At 54.5% G+C, this 13,898-nt stretch overlaps 1 protein-coding gene across 1 annotated transcript; it reads right to left on the bottom strand.

Annotated features, from left to right (window-relative positions):
• Positions 1-390: 390 nt before the first annotated feature.
• Positions 391-4,002, bottom strand: LOC138065756 (ankyrin repeat domain-containing protein 26-like). The gene is made up of 3 exons (XM_068931175.1): positions 3,867-4,002; positions 2,670-2,951; positions 391-2,118 (listed from the first exon to the last, which is right to left on the bottom strand). Exons 1-3 carry the CDS (start codon positions 3,981-3,983, stop codon positions 1,990-1,992), a joined length of 528 nt encoding a protein of 175 aa, XP_068787276.1. The 5' UTR covers positions 3,984-4,002; the 3' UTR covers positions 391-1,989.
• Positions 4,003-13,898: the final 9,896 nt, after the last annotated feature.

Here is a 13,898-nt window from a genome sequence, read left to right as displayed (position 1 = left end):
AGGGAGCAGAGCAGAGCAGAGCTGAGCTCTCCCTTGGACAAACGGCCTCTCTGCCCTCAGGCCTGGAGCTGTCTGCATAAGTGACTTTTGGTCAGACCAGCGCGAGGCAGAAGGGCTAAGCGCCTGCCCAGGAAGAAAGCCTGGCTAGGCCTTCAAAAACATGACTTCCATCATCCGTGCTGGCTAGCGCTGAACAACTCGCAAAACGCAGGGACAAAACGCAGCCCTTGCCCGCAAATGCCGCAGCAGGCCAGACTTCCACCAGCATCCACCATTTGGCAGCAATGCAACACGTACTACTCCATAAGAGACACGAGCAGAGGGGACAGTCATATGCGCAGGGCAGGCAAAGTCAGGAAGGGGAACAGAATAAAACGGAGAGACCTACTAGATTACAACATTTATTAAATACCAAGTTGGAACACAATACTTGCAGTTAAAGACCGCACGTTATTATTATTGGCTACACCGCACTGTTGCACTCGTACAAAAACAGTGGCAAGGGTTGCTTTTCCTCACAGCCTGGTAACGCGAGTCCCTCTGTCAGGAGGTAGTAGTCTCAGGATAACCACTCTTAGCTCTCTGGAACGGGGCTGTCAAAACATCGCGGCACTCTTGCGTTGCCCTGGAAAGCGGCTCCTGGTCTACGTTTTCTGAAGATCCTTCAGTAGATGCCCAGGGAGAAGCTCCAGCCGATCCAACGTTCAGCTCAGCCATTGCTGGGGAAGGGGCGGGGCGAGAGCGGGAGGGGAGAAAATGCCCTATGTTAGTGTTGCAGTAGGAAAAGGTCCCCAAAGCAAACAAACCTTATTACTCCCAGGAGACAGGCAACTCCAGTCACAATGCAAACGGATTCAATGCCACGGATTTGTGTCCGTCCTAGCAAACGGAAAGAGCTCTAGCGCAACGGCTGGCCACTCGCTAGGAGAGTAAAGGCTACTGGGACAGAAGGAATTGCTCTCAGGGGCTACCTGCTTTGCAACAGGCCCAGTCACCGCCAAGCCACAACTCTGGAGAAACAATTATCCTGAAGAGGTGGAATTGCTCAGGGCTCGGGGGCAGGGGCTGAACGTGCGCATAGGCCGCTTTTCCTCTCTGTGATCTAAAGGCAACTGCATACGACTCTGTACGACTATTATTTGCATAAGCAGCAAGTTGCCTCGCAGAGCTCTAGGTTGGAAAGCTAGTAGAAAACAACTGTGCTTAGCACAGGAGCTTGGCAGCTTTCCAGTAGTTGTGTTCAAAATGGAGGAACCGTCCTCTTCCTTGGTAACACCGCTAACAGATCCTGACAGATTACCTTGCTCAAGTTCTTCAGCGATATTTTTGACCATTCCCGCCGCACCTGCAAGTACAGACAAGATACCCTTAAGGCCTCAGTAGCTACATTCTTGTAGCATTAGCTTCTCAAGCCAACTGCAACATGGGAATAAACACTGGAAACATCACCCCCACTACAGAGAAAGTCTTTGTCCACCAAGGCCCAGCGTTCCCATTACTCTATGGCATTAACCGTCTCACAAAGCAATCCCCAACTCGAGAGCTTCTCCACACCCCCACTCTGTGCAAAGGCGGGAACGGATCACGGCATTTTGTGAAGAATCACGTGCTCCCTTGCCCCACTCTCGGCATGCGCTTCCCAAACCTCAGGGCACGCTGCTCACCACGCTGTGAGGAACATGCCGTCACACGGACTGCTAATTCTGGGGCGCGCCCGGACCAGAGCTTTTGCCGAGGTTGCAGCGCTCTGAGGGTCAGCAGGCGTGTCTAGACTCCTAGATTGGGCGCGGTGGAGCTAGGAACGGATGCTCATTTTCAGCTTGAGAATAACAGGTATTCCCAATGCCTTACCTCAGCCATATGAGCTTCCACTCTCTCCGTCACAGAGGAAGCGCTGCCCACCGGGTTCGTTGCCAGAGAGTGGCTTCTGCAGGGCTCATAGCATTGCGCAGCAGCAGCAGCTTCCGCAAGCCTCTCGTTAGCGCTCTCTCACTGCAGGCGTTTTGTGAGAGCCAATTCATATTCTAAATGCCTAACTCTCTGCTGCAGTCGGCCTACCGCGGAAGCTGCAGAAGCGGCTCTTAGTTGTTCCGCTCGGTCCTGGGCGGCTGCCTGTGTCTGAAGCAGATAATGCAGTTTCAACCCCCAGGAAAGAAAAAGAGATCATTCCCCCCAGGCCCTTTCACACACCCACTTTGAAGAGCACAACCTCACCCAGGGAGCCAACTGGGCCTCCTCACTGCCCTCTACAATCAAGGGCAAAACCCAAAAGCACCCCATTACATCATCCTTTTCGTTCAGAAAGAAACCGGCTCTCTCAGCGCAACTTTTTGCTTTGCTTTGTTTTGTTTTGAATCAGAGCTAGTTCTGATTCAAGCCACCTCTGTCTCTCTAAGACACTAGTCCACTTGCAATTCTCGTCTTTCTTGGCGCTGTTACAGATTCGCCAGTGACCGAGGTGCGTAAAGAAGATTATTCACCACATCTCAGAATGCCTGAGGACAAGCATCCAACAAGCTCGCACCCTTCAGCAACCTCCTGAAGCTATAACGAGCCCATGACCCCACAGCACTGACCGGCACAAGCATAACATACCGAGAAATGACAACAGTAAAGAATGAATGACAAGCCACAAACGGACTGCGCGTACTAGCGGTAAGGGAGCTCACCTGCAGAAAGAGATTGACTTCCTGTAGTTTTTGCCTTAGCTCTTGCCCAGCCTTTTGCTCAATCTCCCTTTTATCCTCTTCTCTGTGCCTCTGATCCCTCATCTTGGCCTCTAAGCGACACCTCAGCGCAACCACCTCTTCTTCCAGCTGCCGCTTGCTCTTCCGCAGTTTGTCACGGCTCCCATGCAGCCAAGCCAACTCTTCTCGCGCACCTTCGTTTGCTTTCTCTAGCTGCCTCGACTTCCTCCGCTCTGCCTCCAGGGAGCAGCACAGCTCACGGACCTGCACACAGGGAAAGGACTCACTCACCTAAGCAGACCCAGAGGTCTAAGCGTACGCAGTTCTGTGACAATCCACCGAGCGTGTCCCTTTGTGCCGGGAGGCCTCCGCAGAACGACCGAACCAGTTGAGAGGCATTTTGCCCTGGTAAGGTAATTCGGCGGGCTCCCGACACTAAACAGGGTCGGCTGGTAGTGTAGGTGTCCCTACTCCTTAGGAATGAGTTTACTATTGTAACAGGTAAGTAACCGAGTGTAATGAACTAATGAACGGGAACGATAACAACTGTAATCATATTGACAACAATATACAATAATCACAAGGTATTCACTTGTTTACAGTGGTATACCTGAAGCTTCAGGAAAGAGGAAACAGAAATGATTATCTCTTTCTACATACACGCACACACACGCGCACACACACACACACACACACACACACAGGTTTGAGTTTAGAAGACAATCAACAAAGAAGTGCCAGGGTTTCAGTAGGCCCCAAAGGTCAACTAAAACTCTGCCGCCGTCGTCGTCGTCTTCTCTCCGCAGAAACGCACCTTTTCCACACCTCTCACACCTATGCTTCCGATGTCCTTGCCTTTCATACTGTGGTTAGGCTTATAATGGTCCTACTTACCGGTCTTCCAGAGCACAAATTCATCTGTCAGACCTCAAAGATGCTGCCAGGGCCTCAAGCTTTCAAGCTGGGCTCTCGCCCAGAAAGGCCCAGGCTCACAAGTGCCCCGCTATCGCAACGCCTCTTCACTTCCCAAAGGATTACACAGGCTTTTTCAGGGACCATAAGAGACAGCCGTTCTTTTCAAACACGGCCACCACATAATTAACACCACAACCCAACAGCCAGGAAAAGAATCTTACAGCTTTCCACAACAAGCACCACAACAAGCCAGCCAAAGCTCACCTTTGTTCGTAATTTAGCAACTTCTCTGCCCCTTCCCGAACACGGGTCCTCCCTTTCGCCCGGGAAATTCATCTGGGACTCTTGCGCCCGCCTCTCATACGCCCTCACTTTCTTCATAGCTTTCTCCAGAAGCCTCTTCGACCTGCACAGCACATTAGCAAGTAAAGTAGGAAGCCCAAGCACAGTCCGCCTTTACGCATGCACTTCCCTAAGCACCACGCATACGGTGCGGGGCTTACTTCATTTGTACCATGGCGGACAGGCCAGGACTTCCAGAACAAGACACCAAGCCAAAACACCACACCAACCCACCCACCCACATCATTCCCCTCCCACACATCACTTGCCCAGTCAACATTTCATCTGCTCCCATGAAGCTTCTCCCTCTGCCTGACAACAGGCACAAGACACAAGCGACTTCTTCCTGCCCTCCCGCCCTCCCTCTCTTCCCAGGACAACTGCCCTCCTGCCTGCACTTCCACCTACCTAAAACCGCACGCTCCCCTACAGAAGCCACTTGCAAGACCTAACGCAAGCCTTGAGCTCGCTCACCAACAGATACGTACTCGGAGTCTCAGGGGCAAGGTACATAACGCCTGACTCCCCGCTCATTCGACAGCTCTTACAAGTACTCAACGGCTGTACCTGTTGCATTCTTTCTGCAGTGCAACGTTTTTCTTCATTTCTTCCTCCAGGCGGGCTTCTGCGGGTTGTTTCCACTCTGCCAGCTCCTTCCCTGGCTTTCTTCCGCTCTCACGCTTTCCGGACAGGAAGAAGAAATGGCACACACGACTCACTCACGGCACCTAGAAGCACTAGGTGCGCACAGCCTTCCTCACAAAGGTGCGGCAGGACATCTCTCTCTGCTAGCCGAGGGCCGGCCCCACAACTCCAGGGGACAGAATCCCACGCAAACTGCAGCACTTCAATATTTCCACCACCCAGGCTAAGACCGAGGGACAGAAACTGGTGCCTGCCACCCCTCTCTCCCCCCACACCACCCTCCCCCCGACCCCCACTAAAGCAAAGACCACCCGCTACTAGCGAGGGGCTCACGGGGGCAAAGGTGCCACGCACACTGGAGAACACCTTCCTCAGGCCCTCCGCTAATAGCCGACGGTACTTAGGTATCCCCATCCGGGCAGAGCACAGCTTAATTTAAAGCTCCAGGGGGATCTTCAGCGACCAGCGGCAAATGGAATTCCTGGCACAGCCTGAGGAGGCCGCTTAAGACTTGGCAACGACGTGCTTGGCACCAAGGACGTTCCACAAGTTCACTTGCAGAACGCCTTTAAGGCGGCAACAGCTGAAGTGCTGCTGCCACACGGCTTAAGCACCACAACCGGTACAAAGCAGCAACCATTCACACCGGCGCACAAGTGCCGTAAGTGCCCTTACCTCAAACACTGTTAAGTAAGACTCAGCAGAGTAGCGCACAAAACCAGAAAGCCTGCGAGCGGACCAACAGCAGCCGATCGCCTGCAGCCTGCAGGGAATGATTTCCCCGAGGCTCCCCAGGAAAATCTCTTCCGAAAACGCCCCCGCATACATACACACACAACTGCGCACAGTAGCTCATGAAACAGGAAGGCTATGACTAGCTTACAGAGGCAGAGGCGTGCAGCTCTTTCTGAAGAGCTTCGAGTCTAGCTGCCTGCTGCTGCCCTGTGTCTTCCAGCCGGGCGTTTTCCAGTTCAAGTCTTGAAAAGAAACACAGGCCTCGTCATGGAAATCCACAGGAGCACCAACACTGGCACAACAGCGCCAAATCACACAGTCCAAAGCAAAAGCCTCTCCCAAAATCGTGTACTGACTTGCTGAGATGCAACAAGGCCATCCTGCTGCTATTACACCAGCCCACAAAGCAAAGCCTTGCTTCACTGTGCCACTTCCTTACCGTCCCACTCGTTCCTCCAGGTCTTTTAGGCTAACGCCTCCCAAAGAGGCTTCCAGAAGGTCTTGCAGTTGCCGGGAAGAAGCTGTCGCTTCCCTCTGTTTCTCTGCCAGGGCCGTCTTCAAATCCTGAACACAACGCTCAGCCTGAACATGCTGCTCTTCCAACGCCTGCAACTGTAAAACCACGCTAGTCAGGACCCACGCTAGTCAGCTTCGCTTTCAGACAGACGACTCCACTGCTTCGACTCTCCAAAACCACGTTGCTCCTTCCGCTTTCATACCGGCCTCTCCCATCCCCATCTCAATTTCCTACCAGCTGCCCAAACGCAGCTGCAACACCAATCCTACTCCTTCCCGTGACTCGGGACCCTCCTAGCATCCAGCTGCTCGCTCCCCCACGGGAAGCATTACTGCAAAGGCTCTCCCTTCTCCTGCTGGCACTTCCCAACTCCAGGATAACGACCACAATCACAAAGACTTCTAGTCCAACGCTGCCCACGCTGCTATACCTTATTCTTACACAAATGGTGGAAAGCCGGTCCCTACACTCCTTCCTTCAACTCCGTACTTGCGTTGGTGGCAGCGGTGGGCGTAGTGAACGGAAAGCAAGTCAGTAGCTCTGAACGTAGCTCTCTCCAAAAACAACTTGGAAGTGAATTAGCATTTCGGGATCCTAATGCTTACTAACTACAGGTTCATCCCCAGGGCCCTGCAGGAACTATAGCACTTTGCGGCACATTTGCATCATGCAGCCACAAGATGGCCAAGATGTTTTCTACAGAAAAAGCTCAGCACTAGGGCCAACCCACGGCCTTCTCCGGGCAGCTAGGTTAGGAGGTCAAGTTCCTCCTACAGTCAGGGAACAGGACAAGTCACAGCACCTGCCTGACATGCTGCTTCCCGTATACAGTGCAAAAACCCCACCTAGCAACCAGCGCTGCGTGTGCGAGCGCAAACCATGAAGAAGGATCGCACCCTTTCAAGTGCTGCCCCCCCCCAGAACACAGACTGTCACCTTCGCAGGCATTTGACCAGCTACAAAGAAGGAACCAAAGCTCTACACACACAGCCAAATATAGAGAAAGAGTACAACAGCCTCAACAGGAAAACACGCAGCACTCTCAGGGCACCCGGAGCTCACCCACTGTCACCTTCAGGTCCACCTCAAAGCTCAGGCGGGTTCGGAGAGACAACAAGCTGCTTGAGCAGCCTCCTCGTGGGTAGGTGTGACCCCCAACACACTGCTTGGCCCCTCACGCTTGAAAGGGCAGCTCCCTGACGCGCTTGGTCTGTTTGCCACCATGGGGCAGCGGCGGGAAGAAGGGAAGGCAACAGAAGGGACACCACTGCACTACTACCCTACAGCCTCAACAAGGGCTTTTCCCCATCGTTTACAGGGGAAAACCACCTCCTCACAGTCATGCAGGCCACTACAGGCTTTGCCTACCTTGGCTTTCACCCTGGCCAGTTCCTCTTGCAACCGCAACTTGTCTCCCTGCAGCTCACCGCAGGAAACCTTTGGAACTTCAAGTGAACCTTCTGGAAGCAACTGCTTTCCAGGAGCTTCAGCAACCTCCGCCGGCAGCTCTGCGGCCATCGCCTAAGGAAAGATTGTGCCGTGAGCCTCACAAAAAGGGCACGAACATGCACTACCACCTTCTTTTCACTCACGACAGCCTTCTTCAGAGGGAGCCCAAAGATAACATACATCTAAAGTATATTTCACATCTGCCACTCTCTGCGGTCTTCCGCCTGCGCTCTTTTGGCAATAACACCTCGCTCTAGGCTAACATCTCCACAGCTCTTCAACACAGCTCCTCACCTGTCCGTCACACTGAAAATCAGTCTGTGTTGCAGCAGCCTCGCGTCCTTCACGCTCTCCTCCCTCCTTTGCAGACACCTAGGTGAGCGAGAACACAAACAAGCAGAGAGTGGTGCAAGCAATCTCCAGAAACGCTTCACCCACAAACTGCATTTCAAATGCAGGACTACCCAAGCACAACTCGGATTGTCGCTCAAGCATTACCTGCAGATTCACTGCTGCTTCGGGACTTTGGCAGGCCGTCAAGGAACGCAGGCTCTGGAAGTAGAACAGCCCTTTCAGAACCCCCAACTGCGCTCCCTCCAAGCCTACACCCACTCTGCTGCTGTCCTTAGTACTTGGCTGCACCGTCCCAAACACGCTCCTTTCACTGCATAACCTGGCAAAGCAGCAGCAACCCTTCCAAGCACGCACAGAACCAGAACCTTCTCTCTTGCAGTAGGACTCTAGAAATACAACTCAAAGGCCACTTGCTGCCACTCCCAGGACATTAGCACACCCCACTTAGGCACAGTCCTCACCAAACCGCTTGCACAGAGCACAAGCGGCTCCAGGTCACAGGAACAAACCTGTGGCGCAGCCACCACAAGCGGCAACTGAGCCTCATCCCTGCTAGGGCCCACGTCCAAGGCAAGCTCCCGCGCACTTCCCCCCTCGGGCAACCCACTGCGCCCCTCACACCAAGCACCTCGGAATCCCAGGGAGAGTCGCTCTCGTCCTCCTGCTCCGCTCCTGCGGACGACGCAACACCTGCAAAGGAAGCCACAAATGACACACCACCGCTCCTTCTTTCCCTCTCCTGCTCTCCTCCAGCACGCAAGCCCTGCGCCCAGGACACACCAAACCGTTCCACTCCCCAGGAAAAACAAAGCAGCGTCATTTAAGGGCGCCTGCACCCCCAGCCGCACCACCACGCCATCGCCACTTCCTGCCGCCTTCTTGCCAGCACCACAGGCCCAAGCCCAGCAGCACAGCTCACGCCCCTACCAAGAACGCCCAACACATGCTCGGCGAGCATCCAAACAAGGCTCTGCCATGCCACAGTCGCCGACTACGCAGCTCTGACGGCATCTCCCCTCCAAACTACAGCTCCAGAGTTGGCCCTTCACAATCCCTCGGCACGCTACAGGAGCGACCCGCAAAGCACTAGCCAAACACCCTCCCACCCGCAGGAAGTCACCAAGAAACAACCCTCCTTCCCTAGCACTACCACAAAACATCTCCCTCCAGCTACGTTCCCTCCCCCCCTCCCCGCCATTGCCTGCCCAGCGCCTACCTGCCTGCTCTACCCTCTCACAGGCAGATCGCCATTTCAGTTCATTCACCCAGCCCAAAGAGCAGAGAAACAAAGCCCCTCCATGTCTAGAAACTCACCTCTCACACCAGCAGGGGCTCCTGCAGCAGCCGCCACTTGGGCACCACCAGGAGCCTCCTCTCCCTTCCTTTCCGGTGAGTCGTCCTAAAAGAGATCGGCCCGCACACTTAGAAAGAACAGAAACAAGCAGCCTCCACGAGAACGTATGTGAAGGGACGGCAATGCCGAAGCTCACAAACGCCCTGCTCCCTTCCCCTAAAGCCCCTGAGAAGCACTACCCACACTCCAGCTTCCCCTACACGGCAATACTCAGCAGCACACACATCCTTCCCCCCTCCTTTGCACCAACAAACACCGCCAGCTGCCTGCTTCTCCAACAACCTGAGGCAAACCTCCCCCTGGGCCCTCGCTTCCACTCTCCAACCCCCAACTGCGCTCCCTCCAAGCCTACACCCACTCTGCTGCTGTCCTTAGTACTTGGCTGCACCGTCCCAAACACGCTCCTTTCACTGCATAACCTGGCAAAGCAGCAGCAACCCTTCCAAGCACGCACAGAACCAGAACCTTCTCTCTTGCAGTAGGACTCTAGAAATACAACTCCAAGGCCACTTGCTGCCACTCCCAGGACATTAGCACACCCCACTTAGGCACAGTCCTCACCAAACCGCTTGCACAGAGCACAAGCGGCTCCAGGTCACAGGAACAAACCTGTGGCGCAGCCACCACAAGCGGCAACTGAGCCTCATCCCTGCTAGGGCCCACGTCCAAGGCAAGCTCCCGCGCACTTCCCCCCTCGGGCAACCCACTGCGCCCCTCACACCAAGCACCTCGGAATCCCAGGGAGAGTCGCTCTCGTCCTCCTGCTCCGCTCCTGCGGACGACGCAACACCTGCAAAGGAAGCCACAAATGACACACCACCGCTCCTTCTTTCCCTCTCCTTCTTTCCCTCTCCTGCTCTCCTCCAGCACGCAAGCCCTGCGCCCAGGACACACCAAACCGTTCCACTCCTGAGGAAAAACAAAGCAGCGTCATTTAAGGGCGCCTGCACCCCCAGCCGCACCACCACGCCATCGCCACTTCCTGCCGCCTTCTTGCCAGCACCACAGGCCCAAGCCCAGCAGCACAGCTCACGCCCCTACCAAGAACGCCCAACACATGCTCGGCGAGCATCCAAACAAGGCTCTGCCATGCCACAGTCGCCGACTACGCAGCTCTGACGGCATCTCCCCTCCAAACTACAGCTCCAGAGTTGGCCCTTCACAATCCCTCGGCACGCTACAGGAGCGACCCGCAAAGCACTAGCCAAACACCCTCCCACCCGCAGGAAGTCACCAAGAAACAACCCTCCTTCCCTAGCACTACCACAAAACATCTCCCTCCAGCTACGTTCCCTCCCCCCTTCCCCGCCATTGCCTGCCCAGCGCCTACCTGCCTGCTCTACCCTCTCACAGGCAGATCGCCATTTCAGTTCATTCACCCAGCCCAAAGAGCAGAGAAACAAAGCCCCTCCATGTCTAGAAACTCACCTCTCACACCAGCAGGGGCTCCTGCAGCAGCCGCCACTTGGGCACCACCAGGAGCCTCCTCTCCCTTCCTTTCCGGTGAGTCGTCCTGAAAGAGATCGGCCCGCACACTTAGAAAGAACAGAAACAAGCAGCCTCCACGAGAACGTATGTGAAGGGACGGCAATGCCGAAGCTCACAAACGCCCTGCTCCCTTCCCCTAAAGCCCCTGAGAAGCACTACCCACACTCCAGCTTCCCCTACACGGCAATACTCAGCAGCACACACATCCTTCCCCCCTCCTTTGCACCAACAAACACCGCCAGCTGCCTGCTTCTCCAACAACCTGAGGCAAACCTCCCCCTGGGCCCTCGCTTCCACTCTCCAACCCCCAACTGCGCTCCCTCCAAGCCTACACCCACTCTGCTGCTGTCCTTAGTACTTGGCTGCACCGTCCCAAACACGCTCCTTTCACTGCATAACCTGGCAAAGCAGCAGCAGCCCTTCCAAGCACGCACAGAACCAGAACCTTCTCTCTTGCAGTAGGACTCTAGAAATACAACTCAAAGGCCACTTGCTGCCACTCCCAGGACAGCAGCCTCTGCCCAGGCCATCCACACCTTGCCAAATACTTCTCCTCTCTCGAGCCACAGAGAAAAACCTTCTCGCTCCTCTTTTACAAGGCCTGCAGATGTCTTTATGTACACAGCAATACCTAATGTCACTAACGTCCTGCTCCCATTCCATAAAGCCCCCCGAGAAGCACTGCCCGCACACAGTCAGGCTCTGCCTTCACCTACGTTACCTTATCCAGCAGCACACACACCCTTTCCCCCTCCCTTGGGCTCACGAGACCACCAGCTGCCTGCTTCTCAAACTACCGTAGTCTCACCTCCCCCTCTTTCCTCACTTTCACTCCTCCAACCACCATCACATCTTACTATGCCACACTAGCTCTTCTCACACAACAGCTGCCACACTCTCTGACAGGCCACTGAGACAAGGGCAACCAGGTTGCAAATAAACATGCCTGCATCTCCAGCACTACGGGGTGCGTTCCTGCACCACACTCGGCTTCTTCAGCTTCTTCATCATGGCACAGCCCCAATGCCACACACCTCAACTGAAAAACAAACCAAAACAAAACAAAAGAAACAAAAGGAAGGGGAAACAGGTGCTGTGAGATCCCATGCAAGCCTGCAATGCCATCCCCCAGGAGGAAAAAAAGACCCTCTTGAGCCACTCCCCCCGCCCCCAAGCACTCTTGGGCAACCTGACAAGGACGAAAGAAAGGAGAGCCAGGAGATGAAGCATTGCAGCAGATCTTGAACAGCAAGTGCCCTTTTCCCCATATCAGCCTGAATTCTATCACCAAAGTTACTGGAAACAAACAGCAAGGCTTGGAGGACAAAAGAACAGGCCATCTAGAGGCTGATCAGCTTTGGGACGAGAACTCTGACTCAGGTGAAGAAAACCATGCGGTCACTTTTCTTGTCACCTACTGCTCTTCCCACCCGCAACCGCAAGCCTGCTGCATGCTCTGCCACGGACAGCTACAAGGCTTGGAGCAAACAGCTCACCGCAGCTGAAAGACTGGCAGGCAGGAGACCGCGGGGCAGGAGAAAACCACCCTGCCTGGACACGCGCTTTTGCCCAAATCTAGACAGCTCTGCCCTGCAAACGAGTCGCTCCACGGGCAGTTCTCCTTCTGGAGGCACTTTACCTTGGCAGCTAAACTGCTTTTTTCTTCCTCAGAAGCAGGACAGCTGTCATCGCTCTCCTCTGCCTCCAACACTCTTCAAAGGCAAAGGCAAAGGCAAAGGCAAGAAGGACCGTCTCGCTCAAATCTCCCCTCTTTTTCGGCAGGTTAAGGTCGTTGGCAAAAGCTACTGTTCGAGGCTCACCTCGTGAAGTATTCGTGGGAAAAGCCACCTCTCACTGTTCAAATATTAATTGACAGGATTAATTCTTAGCATGTCGGACCTTCGACTTTCAGCAATGCAGACAAGCATGTTACACGGACAATTCTACAGGCCAGACTAGAGTGAAGCAGTCATGCCAGACAGCATGAACGAAAGCATGCCCCAAACCACCAATTTCTCCCATCCTACTCAATTCTCGCTGCCCCCCCCCACCCCCCGCAAAATAAAAAAGGACAAGAATTCCACACCGCCCTTGTCTTTCCTTCGAACGTTCCAAACCTCAAACCTGCCATGGCATGAATATGCTATGTGAGCAGGCAGCGAGCAAATGCTGGTAGCGGTTGAACAGGACAAGAAGGAAACAAACTGCCGAGCTCTTCATACCACACAGGCAGAGATCGGTCTCTCTCTCGTGCTCTCTTTGCCTCTACCCCCACCCCCGCCAACCTGTGCTTCAAAATGCCAGAGACTACGCTGTATTTCCTGCTCTACCCAGCCTCCCACCCATCACCCCCAAAACCAAAAGCCAGCCTCAAAACCAAAGGACTATCCTCACGGAGGAGGATCACCAGCGCGTCTCTACTCCGTCCCTAGCAAGGGTACTCAACAGGCAAGAGGGACGGAACCCTGCCAAGCTTCAATACAAGCCACCACAAGAAAAGGCCGTAGGCATTCTCCTCCTCAGCTCCTCCACAGTTAAGCCTCCTACCTCCTCTGTCCGCAGCAGGTGTGCCCAACGCAAACGCAGCAGCTCCTGCCTCGCAACGAGTGCTAAGCACTGGCGTGCTTTCTGCGCTGCCTGCACAAGCTTCTCCCACGTTTTTCTCGGCTGCGCGGTCTGCCAGCTGTTCACTAACACTAGGGAGGTGCGGAAAGAAAGGGAACACTGTCACTATAATCAACTACATCCTTGCATAACACCACTTACCAAACAAGACGATTTGCGGGGGAAGCTTTCCTCAACTCCCCAACTCACGCTTGACACAGGGAACGCTACGTCCCGGAAGATTCCACTGAGCCCACCTTCAACAAAGGTCTCCACGCATCATTAAACCTTGCGCCTCTTACCAAACACGTCCGCACACCAACACGGACATTCGGACCGCTTAGCGACTCTCACCGTGACCTAAAGCACTTACCCAGTGTGTCCAGACCTCCTAGCATAAGCCTCCGCTGTCCATCCAAGAACGTCTTTCTGGCAAAGGTCAGCACCATAGCCAAGAACTTCTATCATGCTCACGTCCCCGGCAGAGGCGGCAAGCATCAGAGGGGTCCTAAAGCAGCCACAAGACGAGACAAAAGCTATCAGGAGACACCGACGTTTCACTGGCGTTCCTTTCATCCCTATTTGCTCCCAAAACAATTACACCTCCCCCTTTCCTACAGCCAGGAGGAAAGCAAAGCCAACCACACGGAAGCCCACGAGAACTCGGGTTGCAAGGGGCCGCAGCACGTCCCTGGGCCAAACGTCTCCCCCGCTAAGCACCCTCGGCTACCCGGCCAGACCAGGCAAACTTCACCAATGCTCAGGAGACCCACGCCCCGTTTTGACAAACCCTTCACCTTTCCGACTG

The sequence above is a fragment of the Struthio camelus genome, chromosome 1, assembly GCF_040807025.1.
Source record: "Struthio camelus isolate bStrCam1 chromosome 1, bStrCam1.hap1, whole genome shotgun sequence".
NCBI lineage: Eukaryota > Metazoa > Chordata > Aves > Struthioniformes > Struthionidae > Struthio > Struthio camelus.
The sequence above is the reverse complement of the archived record's forward strand: the minus strand, read 5'-3'. Positions and strand labels throughout refer to the sequence as shown.

Excerpts from the sequence above, each read along its gene's own strand:
- LOC138065756 (XM_068931175.1), bottom strand. The coding sequence starts at position 3,983 with ATGAAGAAAGTGAGGGCGTATGAGAGGCGGGCGCAAGAGTCCCAGATG. Across the intron at positions 2,952-3,866 it reads TTGCTAAATTACGAACAAAG|GTCCGTGAGCTGTGCTGCTC; the intron begins GTGAGCTTTGGC and ends CCCTGTGTGCAG. Across the intron at positions 2,119-2,669 it reads AAGTCAATCTCTTTCTGCAG|ACACAGGCAGCCGCCCAGGA; the intron begins GTGAGCTCCCTT and ends TATCTGCTTCAG.